The following is a 23466-nucleotide window of genomic DNA, read 5'->3' on the forward strand; positions in this document are numbered from 1 at the left end:
GGTTTCCCCACCACTGAGGTTAAACTGACTGGCCTATAGTTGCTGGGTTTATCCTTACACCCTCTTTTGAACAAGGGTGTAACATTTGCAATTCTCCAGTCCTCTGGCACCACCCCCATATCTATGGATGTTTGGAAGATTATGGCCAGTACCTCCGCAATTTCCACCCTTACTTCCCTCAGCAGCCTACAATGCATCCCATCCGGACTGGGTGACTTATCTACTTTAAGTACAGCTAGCCTTTCAAGTACTTCTTTATCAATTTTTAGCCCATCCAGTATCTCAACTATATCTTCCTTTACTGAGACTGTGGCAGCATCTTCTTCCTTGGTAAAGACAGATGCAAAGTACTCATTTAGTACCTCAGCCATCCCCTCTGCCTCCATGAGTAGATCTCCTTTATGGTCCCTAATCAGCCCCACCCCTCCTCTTACTACCCATTTACTGTTTACATGGCCTGTAGAAGACTTTTAGATTCCCTTTTATGTTGACTGCCAGTCTATTCTCATACTCCCTCTTTGCCCCTCATTTCTTTTTTCACTTTCCCTCTGAACTTTCTATATTCAGCCTGGTTCGCACTTGTGTTATCAACCGGACATCTGTCATATGCCCTTTTTTTCTGTTTCAATTTACTCGCTATCTCTTGTCATCCAGGGAGCTCTGGCTTTAGTTGTCCTACCTTTCTGTCTCGTGGGAATGTGCCTAGACTGTACCCAAATCATCTCCTCCTTAAAGGTCGTCCACTGTTCAATTACAGTCTTGCCTGCCAATCTCTGATTCCAATTTACCTGGGCCAGATCTGTTCTTATCCCATTGAAATTGGCCCTCCTCCAATTGAGTATTTTTACTTTATATAGAGTGGTTCGTGTCCTTTTCCATGTATATTTCATTATATTCCATCTGCCTCATTCTTGTCCACTCACTTAGCCTGTCTATATCCTTTTGAAGCCTGTTTGCATCCTCCTCACAACTCACATTCCCACCTAGTTTTGTGTCATCAGCAAACTTAGAAATATTACATTTGGTCCCCTCATCCAAATCATTGATATAGATTGTGAATAGCTGGGGCCCAAGCACCAATACCTGTGGTACTCCACTAGTCACAGTCATGCCAACCTGAAAAAGACCCATTTATTCCTACTCTGTTTTCTGTCTGTTAACCAGTTCTCAATCCATGCCAGTATATTATCCCCAATTCCATGTGCTCTAACTTTGTTCACCAACCTCCTGTGTGGGACCTTATCAAAAGCCTTCTGAAAATCCAAATACACCAAACCCACTGGTTCCTCCTTATCTATTCTACTGGTTACATCCTCAAAGAACTCCAATATGTTTGTCAAACATGATCTCCCTTTCATAAATCCATGCTGACACTGCCAAATCCTATTATTATTTTCTAAGTGTCCTGTTATCACTTGCTTTATAATAGATTCTAGCATTTTCCCTACTACTGATGTCAGGCTACCAGGTCTGTAGTTCCCTGTTTTCTCTCTCCCTCCTTTGTTAAATAGTGGGGTTACATTTACTACCCTCCAATCTGCAGAAACCATTCCAGAATCTATAGAATTTTGGAAGATGACAACCAATGCATCCACTATCTCTATAGCCACCTCTTTCAAAACCCTGGGATGTAGATCATCAGGTCCCTGGGATTTATCGACTTTCAATCCCATTAATTTCTTTAGTACTATTTTTTTTTAAACCAATACTAATTTCTTTCAGTTCCTTATTCTCGCCAGACCCTTGGTTCTCTAGTATTTCTGGGAGGTTTTTTGTGTCTTCTTTTGGTCTTCCATGAAGACAGACACGGAGTATTTGTTTAATTTCTATGCCATTTCCTTATTTCCCATTATAAATTCTCCCGTCTGTCTGTAACGGACCCACATTTGCCTTCGCCAGTCTTTTCTTTTTTTTAAAAACATACCTATGGAAACTTTTACAGTCCGTTTTTATGTTTCTTGCTAGTTTACTCCCATATTCCATTTTCCCTTAGTCAGCCATCAGCCCCACTTCTGACTATAATGGAGGGACGATCACCAATGAAGCAGCTGAAAATGGTTCGGCTGAGGACACTTCTCTCGGGGAACTTCTGCAGTGCCGTCCTAGGGCTGCAATGATTGGCCTCCAACAATTATGACAATCTTTCTCTGACTCTGACTCAAATACGACTGAAGGGTTTTCCCTTTGGCCCCCATTGACTTCAGTTTTACTCAGGCTCTGTGGTGCCATGCTCAGTCGAATGCTGTCTTAATGTTTACAGAATCCACTCTCCATTCTGACAACAACAACTTACATTTATACAGCACTTTTAACATAGTAAAATGTCCCAAGGAGCTTCACAGGAGCGTTATAAAACAAAGTTTGACACCGAGCCACATAAGGAGATATTAGGACAGCTGGTCGAAGAGGTAGGTTTTAAGAAGCATCGGAAAAAGGAGAGAGGCGCAGAGGGGTTTAAGAAAGGGAATTAGAGAGCTTAGGGCCTAGGCAGGTAAAGGCTCGGTTGCCAATGGTGGAGTGATTAAAATCAGAGATGTGCAAGTGTCAAGAATTGAAGAAGCGCAGAGATTTCGGAGGGTTGTAGGGCTGGAGGAGGTAACAGAGATAGGAAGGGGCAAGGCCATGGAGGGAGTTGAAAACAGGGATGAGAATTTTAAAACTGAGGCGTTGCCAGACCAGGAGCCAACGTAGATCAGTGAGCACACGGGTGATGGGTGAATGGGATTTGGTGCAAATTAGGAAGATGGGAGGCCAGCCAAGGGAGCATTGGAATAGTCAAGTCTCGAGGTAACAAAGGCACGAATGAGGGTTTCAGCAGCAGATAAGCTGAGGCAGGGCTGGAGACAGGCAGTGTTACAGAGGTAGGAGTTGGAGTGGATATGGGGACAGAAGCACATCTCAGGGTCAAATAGGTCGCCAAGGTTGAGAACAGTCTGGTACAGCCTCAGACAATGGCCAGGGAGAGGCAAGGTCCGTAGCAGAGTGATTCTGGCCAGAACCTAAATGGAGAATCAGCAAACAGGTTAATGGTGAGCAGGTGTCACTTGATGACACAGTTGATGACTCTTTCCATCACTTTGTTGATCATTGAGAGGTGACTGATAGTGCGGTAATTGGCTGGGTTAGATTTATCCTGCTTTTGTGGATAGGACATACCTGGACAATTTTTTCATGTTGTCAGGTAGATGCCAGTGTCAAAACTGCACTGTAACAACTTGGGCTAGGGGCGGCTAGTTCTAGTGCACAGGTCTTCAGCGCAACAGCTCTTAACTTTAGTGCATCCAGTGCACTCAGCCTCTTATAAATCTCACGTGGAGTGAACTGAATTGGCTGGATGGTGACTTCAGGAGAAGAGGCAAGTGGGATCATCCACTTGGCATTTTTGACTGAAGACATCTGGAAACACTTTGGCCTTGTCTCTTACACCCACATGCTAGGCTCCACCATGGTTGAGGACAGGGACTGTTCAGGGAGTCATCTTAAATTAGTTGCCTGATTGCCCATTAACATTCTTGACTGGATATGGTAGGGCTTCAGAGCATTGCTCTGATCAGTTAGTAGTGGGACCACTTAACTGTCTATAGCCTGCTGCTTTTTGTATGGCAGCTGCTCTAGATTTGTGCTGCGCTCTAAGCCAAACTTAATGTTGCTCCTGGCATCCTTCTACACTCCCCCATGAACTAGAGTTGGTTCCTTGACTTGAATGAGGAGGAGGAGTAAGGGATATGTGGGGCCATCCAGTTACAGACTTTGGCTGCTGCTGGCCCACAGCACCTTATGGATGCCCAGTTTCTGACCTTGGTCTGCCTACTTAGCCTGGTGATTGGGCCATACTGCACAATGAAGGGTGCCTTCACAAGGACTGTGCAACTGTCACTGCTGCCTAGGCTATCATAGTCAGATGTGTATTCAACAGGTAGGTTAATGAGCATGAGGTCAAGTAAGTTACTCCCTCGAGTTGGTTCCTTTACCCCCTGACAGAGGCCTAGTCTGGCAGCCCAGTCAGTGGTGGTACCACCAAGTCACTCTTGTTGGTGGACAATGAAGTCCCCCACCAGAGTACTTTGTGTCCTTGCTTCCCTCAATGCTTCCTCCATGTGGGGTTTAACATTAAGGAGTACTCATGTGGTACCTGGAGGTTTCCTTGATCTTGCCTGACCTGATGCCGTGAAACTTCATAAGGTCCAGACAAAATGTGGAGGATTTCCAGGGTCAAGCTTCTGGTGGGTCTATCCCGCTGGATAGCAGCAGAGGGAGAAGGAGGCCAGTACATACCAAAGGATGATGATGGAGGAGTCTGGATATTGGCTTGGTGTTAAATTTTGTTTGATAATGCTCCTTGGGATGTTTTATGTTAAAGACACTATATAAACGCAAGTTGTTGCTGTTGATAGATATGACCATGACTGTCACTCGATTAGTCTGTAGGACAGCTCTTCCAGGACTCTGCAGGGTTGAATGGACTGGGATTGCCTGATCTGATACCAGGGTTGTTACTGATGGGCTCATCTAATATTTCTCTTATGACTGTGTTCTGTAGAGATTACTTACAACCGAGCAGCTTACTAAGCCAATTCGGAGGTCATTAAGAGTCAACTATAGTGTGGGATCGGAGTCACACGTCAGCCAGACTGAGTTGAGGTGTCAGGTTCCTTTCCCTGAAGGACATGTGAACCAGTTGTGTTTTTAACAACAATCCGGCTGCTTTATGGTCGTTTTGCCTGATGGCAGTTCACAAATGACCAGATTTTTTGAATTCAATTTCACAACTTGTCAGGGTAAGATTTGAACTCACGACCTCTGGGTTTCAAGCCCAGTACTATTACCTTATGTGAGGCATTCCTTGAATGTGAAGCAAATTTATCGAGTCATGGTGTTTGGCAACAAGCATTTTATGCAACAATTGAAAGTCAGTGAACATGAATGGACTGTTTTTGCATGGTATTTAGAGCCTCTGGCAGATGTTAGTACAAACATGCTGACTCAGCTATGGAGGTACAGAGTTACTTTTGATGCAGACAGTACATCACATGGGGCACAGTCCAGCTGGGACATACTCTCAAAAACTGTGCAAAATTCCAAGATATCTCTTGGCCCTTAGCATACGAATAGTCATTTGTTTTCTTACTGTTTGATGTGCTTTTTAGGGAGGTTTACAGCAATCTAGGAATCACTGGTTTTACCATATGGCCCAAACATAAGAAATAGGAGCAGGAGTAGGCCATACAGTCCCTCGAGCCTGCTCCGCCATTCAATAAGATCATGGCTGATCTTTTACCTCAACTCCACTTTTCCACCTTATCACCATATCCCTTGATTCCCTTAGTGTTCAAAAATCTATTGATTTCAGTCTTGAATATAATCAAAGACTGAGCATCCACAGCCCTCTGGGGTAGAGAATTCCAAAGATTCACAATCTTCTGAGTGAAGAAATTTTTCCTCATCTCAGACCTAAATGGCCAACCCCTCACCTTGAGATTATGACCCCTAGTTGTAGACTCTCCAACCAAGGGAAACAGTCACTCAGCATCTACCCCGTCAAGCCCTCTAAGAATTTTATATGTTTCAATGAGATCACCTCCCATTCTTCTAAACTCCAGGAACCTGATACCCCAAAGAGCGTACCCTTTCTTTCTTTTGTATACTTGTCCTAAAAAGGAGACACATGCAAGATATCCTGGTGGTTCATCTTTGGATTCAGCTCATTAGACTCCTGGGAAATCTAAGAAAATCAAATCTTGGACATTTAGAGAACAGAATATTAGACATTGTCTAATCTACCCTGCTCCCGTAAAGAAGTTGAAGATTTTGTCCTAAACTTTTTTTTGCCGTGGAGAGATTTGACACGGAGTAAAGAATCATAGAATGATACAATACAGAAGGAGGCCATTCGGCCCATCATGCCTGTGCTGACTCTTTGAAAGAGCTATCCAATTAATTCTACTCCCCTGGCTCTTTCCCCATAGCCCTGTAATTTTTTCCCCTTCAAGTATTTATCCAATTCCCTTTTGAAAGTTACTAATGAATCCTCCACCACCCTTTCAGCCACTGCATTCCAGATCACAACAACTCGCTATGTAAATATTTTTTTCCTCATAATTGCCTGTGGTTCTTTTGCCAATCACCTTAAATCTGTTTTCACTGGTTACCAACTCTTTTGCCAATAGAAACAGTTTCTCCTTATTTACAGTCAAAACCCTTCCTGATTTTGAATACCTCTATCAAATCTCCCTTTAAACTTCTCTGCTTCAAGGAGAACAATCCCAGTTTTACTAGTCTCTCCACGTAACTGGTCTTTCATCCCTGGTACATCTCTTCTGCACCCTCTCAAGTGTGGTGCCCAGAATTGAACACAATACTCCGGCTGAGGCCTAACCAGTGTTTTACAAAGGTTTAGCATAACTATGTTGCTTTTGCACTCTATGCCTCTATTTATAAAACCAAGGATCCCATATGCTTTTTAAAAATAGCCTTTTCAACTTGTCCTGCCACCTTCAAAGATTTGTGTTCAAACACCCCCAGGTGTCTGTTTCTGCACCCCCGTTAAATTGGTACCATTTAGTTTATATTGCTTCTCCTCATTCTTCCTACCAAAATGTTTCACTTCACACTTCTCTGCATTAATTTTCATCTGCCATGTGTCTGTATGTTTCACCTGTCTGTCTATGTCCTCCTGAAGTCTGTTACTATCCTCCACATTGTTAACTACATTTCCAAGTTTCATCTGCAAACTTTGAAATTATGCCATGTATACCCAAATCCAGGTCATTTATATATATCAAAAAGAGCAGTGGTCCTAATACCCTGGGGAACATCAATGAGGACTGTGCAGTAGACGTGGTCTACATGGACTTTAGCAAAGCCTTTGACAAGGTACCGCATGGTAGGTTGTTACATAAGGTTAAATCTCACGGGATCCAAGGTGAGGTAGCCAATTGGATACAAAATTGGATTGACGGCAGAAGACAGAGGGTGGTTGTAGAGGGTTGTTTTTCAAACTGGAGGCCTGTGACCAGCGGTGTGCCTCAGGGATCGGTGCTGGGTCCGCTGTTATTTATATTAATGATTTGGATGAGAATTTAGGAGGAATGGTTAGTAAGTTTGCAGATGACACCAAGATTGGTGGCATTGTGGACAGTGAAGAAGGTTATCTAGGATTGCAACGGGATCTTGATAAATTGGACCAGTGGGCCGATGAAGTTTAATTTAGAAAAATGTGAGGTGATGCATTTTGGTAGATCAAATCAGGCCAGGACCTACTCCGTTAATGGTAGGGCGTTGGGGAGAGTTATAGAACAAAGAGATCTAGGAGTACAGGTTCATAGCTCCTTGAAAGTGGAGTCACAGGTGGATAGGGTGGTGAAGAAGGCATTCAGCATGCTTGGTTTCATTGGTCAGTACACTGAATACAGGAGTTGGGATGTCTTGTTGAAGTTGTACAAGACATTAGTTAGGCCACACTTGGAATACTGTGTACAGTTCTGGTCACCCTATTATAGAAAGGATATTATTAAACAAGAGTGCAGAAAAGATTTACTAGGATGCTACCGGGACTTGATGGTTTGACTTATAGGGAGAGGTTGGATAGGCTGAGACTTTTTTCCCTGGAGAGTAGGAGGTTTAGGGGTGATCTTATAGAAGTCTATAAAATAATGAGGGGCATAGATAAGGTAGATAGTCAAAATCTTTTCCCAAAGGTAGGGGAGCCTATAACGAGGGGGCATCGATTTAAGGTGAGAGGGGAGAGATACAAAAGGGTCCAGAGGGGCAATTTTTTCACTCAAAGGGTGGTGAGTGTCTGGAACGAGCTGCCAGAGGCAGTAGTAGAGGCGGGTACAATTTTGTCTTTTAAAAAGCATTTGGACAGTTACATGGGTAAGATGGGTATAGAGGGATATGGGCCAAGTGCAGGCAATTGGGACTAGCTTAGTGGTATAAACTGGGCGACATGGACATGTTGGGCTGAAGGGCCTGTTTCCATGTTGTAACCTTCTATGATTCTATAATGTATAGGTGCATTTTTTTAATAAAAGCAAAAAGCCCAAAACACACTAAAGTAATTATCTATAAATAAATATAGACTAAGATATGGCAGAGCAAGTTGTGTGTCTGGACTGCAGTATGTGGGAGTTTGTGGACATCGAGAATGTCCCGAGTGAACACATTGGCAGTAGACGTCTCCGCCTCGAATCACCTCAGCTCAGAGTCATTGAGCTGGAGTACGAGTTGGAGACACTGACGCATAAGGGAGGGGGAGGAGTATCTGGACAGTTTGCTCCAGACCTTGGTCACACCTCGTAGAGAGGTACAGGATCAGAATAGGGTTGGTGTGGCCAATACCGTACAAAGTAAGGGGAACCCAGGTGAGATAGAGAACGAGGATCCGCAGAAACTGATCCTATCCAACAGGTACAATGGACTGGCTACCTGTGAGGATAAGATAAAGACTGTCGGAAGGACAGCCAGAATGTTGACCTTGGCAGAAGGCTGTCCAAAGGGAGGGGGAGGAGGTGGTGGTGGTGGTAGATTGTGATGTGGTAGTTGTAGGGGATTCAATAATTAGGGGGACAGATAGCATCCTTTGTAAGCAGGATCGAGAGTCCCACATGGTATGTTGCCTACCTGGTGCCAGAGTGAGGGACATTTTGAACCAGCTTGGAAGGATATTGGAGAGAGAAGGTGAGGATTGTGTCATTGTGGTCCATGTTGGGACCAACAACATAGGAAAGAGCAGGCAAGAAGTTCAGAGAGTACCAGGAACTAGGAGCTAAATTTTAAAAAGCGGACCTCAAGAGTTATAATCGCTGGGTTATTACCTAAGCCGTGTGCAAATTGGTGTAGAGATAAGCAGATTAGGGAGGTGAACACATGGCTGAAGGAGTGGTGTGGGAAAGGGGTTCCATTTCATGGGTTGCTGGCACCAGTACTGGGACAGGAAGGAACTGTACTGTTGGGAGAAGCTCCACCTGAACCGGGCTGGGACCAGGGTCCTAGCGGAAAGGATAAATTGGGTGGTCACAAGGACTTTGAACTAGTAAATTGGGGAGGGGGGTGCTCAGGTGGAAAAGGTAGTATAAATAATAATTCTAAAACAAACAAAAAGGAAAAGAGTAGAGTGATAGTCAGAAACTATGCATTAGGCACTACAGGTAAAGGGAAAACTAAAAGATGTAAAGTAATTAAATTAGGAGAGAGAAATAAGAAATGTGAGAGAAAAATAACATTCGAGCAGAAGGACAGGTTAGCGTGTTTGGCCCAAATAAGTGTTCTTTATACAAAGATGTGGAGTATAAGGAACAAACTGAATGAATTGCAGGCCCAAATTCAACTTAGAGGGTACGATATGGTGGCCATTACTGAGACATGGCTGCAAGACTGTCAGGACCGGGAACTGAATATACCAGGTCTATAGGAAGGATAGGGAAACTGGTAGATGGGGAGGTCCTTGGTAATTAAGGATGAAATTACTTCAATGATAAGAGAGCATATAGCGAGAGGTAAGCAGGCAGTGGAGACTTTATGGGTAGAATTAAGAAATCGGAAAGGATTTAAGACTGTAGTGGGAGTTGTGTATAGGCCCCCTGGTAGCTGTGAAGTGGCAGAATGTATAAACGCAGAGATTAGACAAGCATGTAGCAAAGGCAGAGCGGTTTTAATGGGGGATTTTAACTTTCGTATTGATTGGGATAAGTAGACGAGCTCATGTCAGAAATGTAGTGAATTTCTTGAGTTTGTTCAGGACAGCTTTCTGCAACAAAATGTCCAAGAACCAACAAGGGGGCAGGCCTTATTAGATTTAATAATGAGTAATGAGCCAGATTTAGTTAACAGCCTAACGGCACGTGAACACTTATCGAACAGTGATCATATTATGATAAGTTCAACATGTGTTTGAAAGGGAAAAACCTGTATTAGCTCCTAAGATTCTAAATTTTAGGTACGGCTGACTTCAACGGGATAAGACAGAAACTGTCCACAGTAAACTGGACAAATCTGTTAATGGGTAAAATAACAGATGATCAGTGGGAAGTGTTCAAAAAATTATTTAACGTGTTACAGAACTAGCTTATACCCCTAAGGGGCAGGAGCTCTACTTGCCAAAAAAAAAGCCATGGACGACGAGATAAGGGACAACATAAAACAAAGAAAAGGCATACAAAAATGCAAAAAATATCACAGATCACAGCGACTGGGAGAGATAAAGAACAGCAAAGGGTGACAAAACAGATAGTGAGAGCTACAAAAAGGGAGTATGAAAAGAAACTTGCAAATATCAAAATCAACATTAAAAAATTTTACAATTATATTAGGAAAAAGAGGGTGGTCAGCAATGTGGGCCTCATAAAAACTGAATGATTTTGTAAATAAAAATAAGGAAATGGTGGACATGTTAAATAATTATTTTGCATTAATATTTATAGTAGATGAAGATGATAGCATGCTTGACACCCTAAGGAAACTAATTTTGAATCAGGGATGGGGACTCACCATAATTAATGTAAGCAAATTAACAGTAATGAAGAAAATAATGGCACTGAAGAATGACAAATCCCCAGGGCCAGATGGTTTCCATCTCAGGGTTTTAAAGGAAGTAGCTGAGGACATTGCAGAAGCCCTAACTATAATCTTCCAAAGTTCTCTCGATTCAGGAATCGTTCCTTTAGATTGGAAAACTGCACGTCACTCAGCTATTTAAGGTGAAAGAAGAAAACCAGGGAAATATAGACCAGTTAGCCTAACATCTGTTGTTGGGAAATTACCAGAGTCTATAATTAAGGATAAGATTGAACACCTTGAAAATTTTCAGCTGATCAGAGAGAGCCAGCACAGATTTGTAAAGGGTAGGTCATGCCTGACTAACCTGATTGAATTTTTTGAAGAGGTGTCTAAAGTAGTGGACAGGGGAATGCCTATGAATGTTATTTATATGGACTTCCAGAAGGCATTCAATAAAGTCCCTCATAAGAGACTGTTAGCTAAAGTTAAAGCTCATGGAATGGAGGGAAAATTATTGAGCTGGTTAAGAAACTGGCTGAGCAGCAGGAGACAGAGAGTAGGAATAATGAGCAGGTACTCAAATTGGCAGGATGTGACTAGTGGTGTCCCACAGGGATCTGTGTTGGGGCCTCAACTATTCACTGTATTTATTAACGACTTAGATGACAGGACAGAGAGCCACATATCCCAGTTTGCCGATGACACAAAGATAGGCAGCATTGTAAGCAGTGTAGATGGAAGCATACAATTACAGAGATATTAATAGATTAAGTGAATGGGCAAAACTGTGGCAAATGGATTTCAATGTAGGCAAGTGAGAGGTCATCCACTTTGCACCTAAAAAGGGTAGATCAGAGTACTTTCTAAATGGTGAAAAGCTCAAAAAAGTGGGGGTCCAAAGCGACTCAAGGGTCCATGTACATAGATCATTAAAATGTCATGGGCAGGTACAGAAAATAATCAAGGCGGCTAATAGAATGCTGGCCTTTATATCTAAAGGACTAGAATACAAGGCGGTAAAAGTTATGCTGCAGCTACACAAAGCACTGGTTAGGCCACACCTGGAGTACTGAGTTCAGGGAGTGAAACATAGATTTACTAGATTGATACCTGGACTCCAATGGTTAAATTACGAGGAGAGATTACACAAACTAGGGTTGTATTCCCTAGAATTTAAAAAGATTAAGTGGTGATTTGATCAAAGTTTGAGATATTAAGCGGAACTGATCGGGTATATAGAAAGAAGCTATTTCCGCTGGTTGGGGAGTCTAGGACTAGGGGACATAGCCTAAAAATTAGAGCCAGGACTTTCAGGAATGAAGTTAGGAAACACTTCTACATACAAACGGTGGATTTTTTTTAAACCAAAAGATATTAAGGGATATGGGGCTAAGGTGGGTATATGGAGTTAGGTCACAGATCAGCCATGATCTCATTGAATGGCGGAACAGGCTCGGGGCTAAATGGCCTACTCCTGTTCCTATTTACTTTCATATATACACAAATACACATTCAAAAATATCTCATTATTCCAGATAACCCCAACAAGCTCAGAGGATGTTTCCCCTTGTGGGAGAGACTAGAACTAGAATCATAGAAGTTTACAACATGGAAACAGGCCCTTCGGCCCAACATGTCCATGTGGCCCAGTTTATACCACTAAGCTAGTCCCAGTTGCCTGCACTTGGCCCATATCCCTCTATACCTATCTTACCCATGTAACTGTCCAAATACTTTTTAAAAGACAAAATTGTACCCGCCTCTACTACTGCCTCTGGCAGCTCGTTCCAGACACTCACCACCCTTTGAGTGAAAAAATTGCCCCTCTGGACCCTTTTGTATCTCTCCCCTCTCACCTTAAATCTATGTCCCCTCGTTATAGACTCCCCTACCTTTGGGAAAAGATTTTGACTATCTACCTTATCTATGCCCCTCATTATTTTATAGACTTCTATAAGATCACCCCTAAACCTCCTACTCTCCAGGGAAAAAAGTCTCAGTCTATCCAACCTCTCCCTATAAGTCAAACCAACAAGGGGCCACAGTTTAAAAATAAGGGGTCTCCCATTTAAGAGATGAGGAGAATTTTTTTCTGTCAGAGGATTGAGAGTCAGTGGAACTCCCTTCCCCAGAGAGCAGTGGAGGCAGGGTCACTGAATATTTTTAAGGCTGAGTTAGATAGATTCCTGATTAACAAGGGAGTCAAAGGTTATAGTAGGTAGATGGGAAAGTAGGGTTGAAGCCAGAATCAGATCAGCCATGATCTTATCAAATGGCAGAGCAGGCTCGAGGGGCCGAATGGCCTACTCCTGCTCTTAATTCATATGTTCGTATAGTTTCAATACAAGATGCAAAAACCAGAATGAAAAGTTTGTAGAGTCCTGAAGGACTGATGTTACCTGGAGTTCTTGACTTTTGTATGCTTGTTCTTGCTTAATCTTATTCGTCATACTATCCTTCATCTCATCTAAGGTGGCTTGGAGCGCACCAAATTCTTCTTCTAAATCTAACATCACCTTGGTGGTATTGACCTGCCATGAAAAGGAAAGCAACAAATCAATTCTTTCTGGTCATACTGGTCATTAGGGCCTTAAGCAAAGCAGATGTCACAATCAATCACATTTTGGTACAAGAATTAGATAAAACAAAACTGACAGGAAAGAGGAACTGAAGGGGAAAAAAGTCACGTGCAGTGCACTCCATTTGTCTGTACACAGTAAATTCATATTAAATAACTATTTGGCCACAAATGAAGTTCACTTATGAACTGTACTTCTAAAAATACAAGTTGCCTCATAGTTTTAATTAGCTGTGTTTTGGCAGACTTGGACGGATATGTAACATGCTGCAGTGAAGGAAGATAAATATGTACTGTGGGCCTAATTTAGGCATTTGTCTGCAATTTACAATTAAATTCTTTTCATCACAAATGCAGTCAACGTGAGTGAAGGGATACATTTATTTTTATTTAAAATTGGAAGCAAAGAATTAGCAATTAGTCAAAAATAATTGCTAAAGCTTTGAAGATTAATAGTAAATGATTTTAGAGGACCATCATTTGAACTCCTTTAAAAAAAGTACTGAAAGAATTGAGATCAGCATCCTTTTTTTAAAAAAAAGGACCGTGGACATGAATGCCTAAAGGAAACTGAACAGTGCGCCCTGCTGCTGACTCAGCACTGGGTTTCTGATGGTCTCCCCACTAAGGACAATCAGATAAGTCAGCCTCAATAATTTCAAACAATTTTACAACACCAAGTTATAGTCCAGCAATTTTATTTTAAATTCACAAGCTTTCGGAGATTTCCTCCTTCCTCAGGCAAATGTTTCAAGAGCTCCTTGAAGCCTACGCATTTATACATATAGAACAATACATGGTGTTTACAGACTGCCCCTGCAACTGCCCGTTGCCAAGGCAATCACCGTGTTCAGACAGAGAGGTGTCACCTGCAGAACCCCCGAATACACATTCAACAAAAAAACAAACAGGGAAAAAAAACAGAGAAAAAAAACAGAGAGAGGCAGAAACATCCGGAAGGCAGAGAGAGCCAGCAAATGACCCATTATATTAAAAACAGATAACATTTGTTCGCTGGTGGGGTAACGTGTAGCGTGACATGAACCCAAGATCCCGGTTGAGGCCGTCCTCATGGGTGCGGAACTTGGCTATCAATTTCTGCTCGACGATTTTGCATTGTCGTGTGTCTCGAAGGTCGCCTTGGAGTACGCTTACCCGAAGGTCGGTGGATGAATGTCCATGACTGCTGAAGTGTTCCCCGACTGGGAGGGAACCCTCCTGTTTGGCGATTGTTGCGCGGTGTCCGTTCATCCGTTGTCGCAGCGTCTGCATGGTCTCGCCAATGTACCATTTCTCTGTTTTTTTTCCCTGTTTGTTTTTTTGTTGAATGTGTATTCGGGGGTTCTGCAGGTGACACCTCTCTGTCTGAACACGGTGATTGCCTTGGCAACGGGCAGTTGCAGGGGCAGTCTGTAAACACCATGTATTGTTCTATATGTATAAATGCGTAGGCTTCAAGGAGCTCTTGAAACATTTGCCTGAGGAAGGAGGAAATCTCCGAAAGCTTGTGAATTTAAAATAAAATTGCTGGACTATAACTTGGTGTTGTAAAATTGTTTACAATTGTCAACCCCAGTCCATCACCGGCATCTCCACATCATCAATAATTTCAATCCAGTACCTCCACCCTCACCAGTACTAACTATTTAAACAAAAAATAAATAAGGGGAAGTAAACTATAATTGTTCAGAACCACTTTTTGAAAAATACAAAATGCTCCTGATGTGACCTTCCCTCAAACACAGTGATAATCAGCAAATTGTGTAACCTGATCTAATGATCGTTTTGTAGGTTCTTATAACAGTAGAAGTTAATGCGAGAGTGAACAATTCAGAACTTTCCAGTCCAAAACTATACGTCGCATTACTGACAACCTTAAGCCTCAATGAGTAGTTAATTCACGTTATACACAAACCCCCTTATAAGTCAGATGCATGCAAGTTAAAGATCACTTTGAATTCTCCCTTTTTAAAATGACATTCCAATCCATTTTAATCTAAGCCTATTCACACTTCATATTAAACCAGAGAAAATATTCAATTACTGACAATCACATAACTTCAGATTATTCGCAACATTAAAGTAATTGAAAAAAACCCTGTTCTTTTGGACATTACAATTTGAGAAGTCATGTGGACCAACAGGATTAGTGAACCTTGTGGAATCAATACCCACCCCAAAAAAAATTCACAAAAGAACCCAGATGCCTGGAAATGTTTGACAATCAAAAGATTTTTACAACCGGAAACTATGCATTCAGGAATATGCAAATAATCAAAAGCAATGGCATTAGTGGTTTATTACTTCAACCTCAACTCACAACTACATCAGTCAGCTGGAACTGCTGATGAGAAGATTGATGACCTTTTGCAGATCTTAGATGATTAAACCACTATTGTTTCTCATTTACACAAAGGACCTGGATATGGAAACCACTGTAAAGTCATCCAGTTTCTTGACAGTGCTGAAATAGACGAGCAACACAGGCAGAATGCAACAAAAGCATTTAGATCAGTATTGAACTGGGCAGACAGGCGGCAAGTGAAATTTAACACCGACAAAAGGAAAAGTATTACACATAGGTCAAAAAATGAGGCATAAGTATACAACGAATTGAATAAAATTAGCACAGAAGACTCAAAGGAGCCCATGAGTAACAGTGGAAATGTTACTCTCAACGCCAAATGGTAAGCCTAGACTATATAGTCCACACAGTAAGACTACCTGTCTATGGCTTTACAATGAACTAGGCAAGCCACATGTGGAATATCCTGTTCAGTTTTTGGTCATCATGCCACAACAAAAAAGATACAGTCCTCACCACTTAAAACAAGTTTAAAACAGGCAGTCGCTTATATCGGTCAAAAAGCAAAAACCATTAACCATTTGCATTAATATTAATTTCAAAGTTGATGGTTATAGAGTCTTATGTGCTCCGTTTATTTTATCCAGAAACAGTTGCGCTCGCTCACATTCGCACCTCGTTTAGGTGTACTGAATCAAGAAGTCAGAAGTAAATTATTTAAATAAAGCTATTGTAGTTGCATTGCATTCAGTCTTGTTTGGTTTCTTTAATAGCAATCTACAGTATATTAAACAGGTCATAAGGATGAGACACCACTTCAAAAGAAACCTCTTGTTAGTTAACAGATTCCTTTGTGTTTCTTCTCCACCCGAACCCCAACCTAATTGAATAGGCAAAGTAATGACAGATTCTTCAGAATCAAAAGGTATATTATATATATATAAAAAAATATAGCAAGCCAAGCAACTCTCCAACATTCATGGGGAGTCTCTCATGACAATGACTATCCTCCCCCTCCCCCCCACTGTGTAGGTAATCCCTATGAAGATGTGTCTGTCCCAACATTCATAGCAATAGTGAAAATCCCCTATTAAAACTACAGGGTTTTCACCATAGCCTATTATACCAGTCAATGCGCCCGCAATAGGGCAAATCACATTCGCATGAAAGTGCCTGCAATAAATGGTGGGGACTGTACCTGCATTAGAAAGGGTACAGAGAAGAGCTAAAAGACTGCTCCCAAATGTAATGCGAATGAGCCACATGGAAAACATCTGGAAAGTGTCAGTTAAAAGAGACTTCAAAGTATTAAATGGTATAGTTAAGGTAGAATCAGAATATTACTTCAAAGCCTAAGAAAATAGGATCAGAGCATACAACTGTAAACTATAGGAAATTTACTACAGTATCAGGAAAAATGTCAACGGACTGAAAAATATTTGGAACAATCAAAGCAGCAAAATAAGAGTTGAAAACAATGACGTTATTCAAATTACAATTAGATACCATAATGGTAGAATTAATGTATTTAAGCTGCAATGGGCTCATTGATTTTTCCTCCTGTGTTTTTTTGTGTCTCAGTCACCTGCCATGGTAGACTCTGGAATCTTCTTTATATATAGTCAGAGCTTGCACTGTTTTATAGCCAGTAACATTGTACAAAGGGCAAGTGTGTCTCTCTTTAATGCTACCAAGTTTTAATGTTATTAAGTAAACACTAGGTGAATTCATAGAAAGGTCAATTAAGAAACTGCAGACATTTGGCTTTGGTGCTGTGTTGCTGGAGAATTCCTTTGTTTCTTCACACTTGTCTCTGAAGTGTGACACCTGAAATGTCACAGAGAAGTAACAAAGTGAAGGACAGGAAATGCTTACCATGTACCTTTTTATAATAGTGCAGCATCCCTGGAATTAAAGGCACAAATGTAGTCAGTAACACCCTTCACGTGACACCGATAGCTGTTGCAAAAATATCAATTGGAAGCCCAGGCTTTTGAGATAAGGTTTTACTTTGAGGCCTCAGCCTCAAAAGACAATTCTACAAGTAAATGTAATCATATTATTGTTAAATATGCAAATTATATTAGAAAGCTTTTTTGGCAATAGGCCAGGGGAAAACCCTTTCAAGAAGTATTCAGGTGATTTGATTAGTTCACCTTCTCCTCTCTAATAGATTTGCATACAGTTGAATTGCAATTACAAAATTTCCAAATAGCCAATTAAATAGAAGAAATATGAATGGAAATTTGAATGAGCCAATCAGGTACAAGTATGACAGTTTACATTTCAGAAGTGTGATGCTAGGGAACAAATATATATTTACAATTGAATAATCCAACATATATGAAGTATTACCTGAACATTTTTTAAAGTATGATTCAATATCTCAATGAAATTCTGTATTTCATCATCTTTGTTTGCCAGCGTTGTGATAATTCTTTGCAATGCTTCCTACAACAAAGAGAAATAAGTTAGCACCTAACAAAATGACATTCCACATATGAACTACCATATGCTGCATTTGATGTATGGATAGAAACTTATCACACTAGGGCTTTACATGTAACCATTAGGCAGATATATGTTCTACATGTAATGGCTTTGTCCCTCTCTATTTTCCAGGATTATGCTTCAAGTAAAACATTTTTAACAATTACTAGAGGATCGCCTTTGGTTTGTGACTCAACGAGCCGGATGAGGTACTGTTTCATAACGGAGGGTTATACGATGCAATGCACCTGTTACTACATATTATAGCTGATTCCCAACACCATTGCTTGCGGATAAAAGGCAATGGTTTAGTACTCAGGGCTGAAGTTCGCTCTCCCACATTTCTCTCATGCGGCAGGGCTCAGTCATACTATGTCTGGGCTGTGCGGTCACTCCACATGGTCCAGTGTGTCTCTATTGTTTGACCTAGATTGGGAAGGATTCTGATGCCTAGTTTCGAGACATGGACCTGCTGCAGCAGCTGGTCACTCACCTTCAGCATATTTTGTGCAAATTGTGTCCCTGAATCCACAAGCTCACACTCACTCGTGCCTTATCTGACACCCATTGCACGATGCACCAAAAGTTCCTCCTTTAACAAAAAACTGTCCTACTTTCCTTCCTTACTTATCTCATTTCACTTTCATCTTCGTCCTCTCCTCCTTTTGTACCTTTACCATCTCTCCTGTGTTTGCTCTGGCTTGCTGTGCCTTTTGTTTTACATCTGTTTATTTCCCCCCTCCCTAGGAAAGTGCACTCGGCCTCAGCAGTTAAAGTGAAATTGGTCAAGGTGTAATCACTCCTCAACCATGCATCTCCCTTGACCTATTTATCCTCCTAAAGACCTCCTTAGTTCTTTGAGGACATAACGTACAGGGTGGATAAAGGGGAACCAGTGGACGTAGTGTATTTAGACTTCCAGAAGGCATTCGACAAGGTGCCACATAAAAGATTATTGCTCAAGATAAAGAATCACTGGGTTGGGGGTAATATTCTGGCATGGGTGGAGGATTGGTTATCTAACAGGAAGCAGAGAGATGGGATAAATGGTTCATTCTCGGACTGGCAACCAGTAGCCAGTGGTGTTCCGCAGGGGTCGGTGCTGGGTCCCTAACTCTTTACAATCTATATTAACGATTTGGAGGAGGGGACCGAGTGTAACATATCAAAGTCTGCAGATGATACAAAGATAGGAGGGAAAGTGGAGAGTGAGGAGGACATAAAAAACCTACAGGGGGATATAGACAGGCTGGGTGAGTGGGCGGAGATTTGGCAGATGCAATACAATATTGGAAAATGTGAGGTTATGCACTTTGGCAGGAAAAATCAGAGAGCAAGTTATTATCTTAATGGCGAGAAACTGGAAAGTACTGCCGTACAAAGGGATCTGGGGGTCCTAGTGCAAGAAAATCAAAAAGTTAGTATGCAGGTGCAGCAGGTGATCAAGAAGGCCAACGGAATGTTGGCTTTTATTGCTAGGGGGATAGAATATAAAAACAGGGAGGTATTGCTGCAGTTATATAAGGTATTGGTGAGACCGCACCTGGAATACTGCATACAGTTTTGGTCTCCATACTTAGGAAAAGACATACTTGCTCTCGAGGCAGTACAAAGGAGGTTCACTCGGTTAATCCCAGGGATGAGGGGGCGGACATATGAGGAGAGGTTGAGTAGATTGGGACTCTACTCATTGGAGTTCAGAAGAATGAGAGGTGATCTTATTGAAACATAAGATTGTGAAGGAGCTTGATCAGGTGGATGCGGTAAGGATGTTCCCAAGGATGGGTGAAACTAGAACTAGGGGGCATAATCTTAGAATAAGGGGCTGCTCTTTCAAAATTGAGATGAGGAGAAACTTCTTCACTCAGAGGGTAGTAGGTCTGTGGAATTTGCTGCCCCAGGAAGCTACATCATTAAATAAATTTAAAACAGAAATCGACAATTTCCTAGAAGTAAAGGGAATTAGGGGTTACAGGGAGCGGGCAGGAAATTGGACATGAATTTAGATTTGAGGTTAGGATCAGATCAGCCACGATCTTATTGAATGGCGGAGCAGGCTCGAGGGGCCGATTGGCCTACTCCTGCTCCTATTTCTTATGTTCTTATGTTCTTTATCTATTGTTAATAACAACTCAGCATTTGCTCACCACTGAATTGTTAGATTTTAAAAATTCACCTAATCACTAATCTTCATCCTAACATTTAAAAAAAAGTTTGAGTAAACCTCCTTAGTGTAAGGATAGGCAATAGGATAAGCAGGTAAGTCACCTCCATTGAATTCAGTGCAAAAAAAATCAGTAAAATCTGCAGCATAACAAGCTCACCACTCTGATGTGCAGGATGCCGACACTGATCTTACCATTGCATTAGAATCACAGGCCAGCACCCACTGTCTCCAGTGAATTGCTACAGTGACATTAGATAGATATTTACAGGACACATCTGGGCAAAACTGACTGGATAAAACTCTGGATCTTCAAAGCTTCAGAATTACAAAGTATCATTTTCCAAACTATGTTTACAAAACAAAGCAGAGGTATTGAAGAGTCACATCTCCTGGTTCAGATACACAAATAACCAGCAATCTCCCACCTATGCAGACAGACCCTGGCCAGCTTTACATTCACTTTTATTCCATTTCTTTTTCCCCTTTGAAGTGATTCTGCTCCCCACATGCATGCCAAGTGTGGAGAGCAAGAATGAAAGGGGGACCCAACCAGGGGAGAGTATGATGACCAGAACACTGATGTGGACAATCCTGACTTACTTTAATCAATGCTGGCATGGCCAGTCTCACTCGCCCCCAAGTCTTTCCAGCTCCCCTACGCGCTCGCAGACGTTTACACCGTGAGTCCTGCGCAAAGGGACAGGACAAGACTGTCGCACACGGGGAAAGTGGCAGGGGCACCCACATCCAATCACAAACAGCCAAGCAAATTTTAACTCAGTCCGAACCAACAATCTCGCGGTGGGGTCTAATCATATCCTCTCAATCTTAAATGGAAGTTCTTTACGCAGTTACCAGTATCGCGTACACTGACGAGAGATTTGTCAATCTGCCAATCCGCTAATCCTGTAAATGCTCTCGTCACAGTGGGTTGAATCAGACAGCAGTCACTCCATTTTTGGCTCCGACTACATATAGACTATCCTTTATCTCAAGTGTATTTCTGATACTTCAAAAAAAATCAAATGCTAAACACTTTTTGATCCAGGATTCCTTTCCGATCCTGATGCTCCAAGATATCAAAAAAGGCCCTGCTACACACACCCAATCTTGTTCCAGACTTTCATTGTTGCTATACAAGAGACTAAACTGGTTTTATTAAACATGAGCACTTAATTACCCAAATGATCGCAAAAACGTCTGTAGAATTAACTACTCCCAGAAAAATATTGTTTCACATGGAAGCAAGTTTGTAGCATCTCAGCACGAATACAAGTACAGATACTTACTGAAGGATACAATGTAAACCCACACTGCAAAAAAAATGAATCGTACTTCAGCCAACACCCTCAATTAGTCCCACTATTGATCTTTCGGCAAGTCTAATATTCCGCGGACTGCTGACTGCCAAACCCTGTCAGGATGGACAGCGCTAACACACTTGTGATGCAGCATTTTCCTTCATCTGCAACAACCTGTTGGGGCTGCGAATAACCCAACTCGACTCACCCCACCACACCCCCAGCTCACCCCATCCCAAACCCACATCCACCCAGACCCCTTTCACCTCACAAAACCAGAACCCGACGAGATCCGAGGATCGAGTGATATTTATTAAGATCCGGCGGGGTCTCCGCAAAGACCCGTCTCAGGGCAAAATAAACAGGGGCTGGAAAGACACCCCCCCCCTCCCAAGACTCAATAACACAACTAAAACCAAACTACATAAACTAAAATAAATACCAAAAACCAAAATAAATCAATAAAACAAAACCTACGACAAGGAGCCGAGTGTCAGCGATTATTCTGTTGCTATGGTGCGGCTGAGCTGGCTGGTGCCGGGGGTGAAAGCCGAAGCCCTCGGCCGAGTGCCATGGGCCGGGGTGACCGAGCTCCGCTCTCTTATTATCGGGGTCAGAAGGCGCTGCTGCTGGAGAAGGGACCTGCTGTACCGAACCCCTCTCATCTCACTCTCACACACACGCACGCAATCCGGGCGAGGAGCCGCGCACTTACCCGCTGCGAGTCCATGGTTGCGATGAGCGACCCTCCCCGCGGCCGCTGTCTGTGACAAGGAGACACCCGACCCTCACCACATAGACAAGCGCATGCGCGGCAACCGGCGCCGCAGCGCAGGCCATTAGTATTAATGATGGCGGAGCGACGTCACAAACGCCCAACGCTCTGTGCAATGTGCTTTTCATTTTAACCGCGCATGCGTCAAAAAACTTGCTCAATTAAAAAAAACTCTTGGACCCAAAATTAGCTGACAAAAATAAAATGTGTAAATCGGACAGCAACTTGTGGCAAGGAAGAGAGTTCCCCCGTGAATTGCAAATCGGCACAACTTGCCCCCGTTCTGCCATTAGCTTCGTGAAAAGGGCAGCTTAACCTCCGCGTTATTTTTAAGAACTTGTTGGCTTTGCACGTTAAACCCAAATTAAACTCGCAAGTAACAGCGTAAGTACCCTTTAATTGCTTGATAATTATTAATGCAATGCCAGTCAGCCTCTCCAGCCCAGAAAGGGCACAGTTGAAACTGTAGAGTCCCATACTTGCATGTAATAAATTCTTCTTAGAGATTTAAAAAAAATAAAATTTTTAATTTTTTTTCTTACTTTTCCTTTCAGTCCCTTTTATTCTCTCTCTTAATCCAATCTTTAATTCCCTCTCTTTATTTTGCTTTTTATAACCTGATTTGACTCTAATTCATCAACTCTAATTCACCCTCCTCCTCCTTCATTGTTCCTTTTTCTTTCTCAGTTCTTAAATCTCATTGGTTAAGGAGGATGAAACAGAAAAAGGCTTATGACGAATGTGAGGTTCAAAATACAGTAGAGAACCAGTATTTACCAGGGAGACTAACAAGGTGGACAAGACATTAGAAGAAGAGATCAAAAAAGATATAAAGCCATTTAAGATACAAAGGGGGAGATAATTGATAAACTAATCAAACTTAGAGAGGATAAAACCCCTGGTCCAGATGGATTGCATCCGTGCATATTAAAAGAAGTTAGGGAAGAGATAGCAGAGGCTCTAACATATATATAAAAATTCATTAGAAAAGGGAATAGTGACAGAGGACTGGCGGACAGCTAATGTTATTTCTATATTTAAAAAGGGACATAGAACAAGTTCAGGGAACTATAGACCAGTTAGCTTAATGCCGCTGGTAGGAGAGATAATGGAATCTTTACTCAAAGATGTAATAGAAAAACATGTAGAAACTAGAAATATAATAGAGTAGTCAGTACGGATTTCAAAAGGAAAGGTCGTACTTGACCAACCTTATTGAATTTTTTGAAGAAGTAACAGAAAGAGTAGACAAGGGTAATGTACTGGATGTAATATATTTGGTTTTCTAAAGGGCTTTGATAAGGTACCGCATAGTAGACTTGTGACTAAGGTCAAAGCATGTGGAGTCAGGGG

The 23466-nt window shown here is 41.9% G+C and overlaps 1 protein-coding gene across 3 annotated transcripts in view; it reads right to left on the reverse strand.

Annotated features, from left to right (window-relative positions):
• The window catches only part of fsd1l (fibronectin type III and SPRY domain containing 1-like), a 75082-nt gene extending 52957 nt beyond the window's left edge, over positions 1 to 22125 (reverse strand). For all 3 annotated transcript variants that reach the window (XM_067983337.1, XM_067983338.1, XM_067983336.1), the window contains exons 1-3: positions 22054 to 22125; positions 17736 to 17831; positions 12897 to 13028 (exon numbers count right to left, since the gene is read on the reverse strand). In XM_067983337.1, coding sequence (XP_067839438.1) covers positions 12897 to 13028; positions 17736 to 17831; positions 22054 to 22068 — 243 coding nt within the window. In that variant the 5' untranslated portion in view covers positions 22069 to 22125. The remainder of the gene's footprint in view (positions 1 to 12896; positions 13029 to 17735; positions 17832 to 22053) is intronic.
• Between the last annotated feature and the right edge of the window lie 1341 nt (positions 22126 to 23466).

The sequence above is a fragment of the Heptranchias perlo genome, chromosome 4 (genome assembly GCF_035084215.1).
Source record: "Heptranchias perlo isolate sHepPer1 chromosome 4, sHepPer1.hap1, whole genome shotgun sequence".
Lineage (NCBI taxonomy): Eukaryota > Metazoa > Chordata > Chondrichthyes > Hexanchiformes > Hexanchidae > Heptranchias > Heptranchias perlo.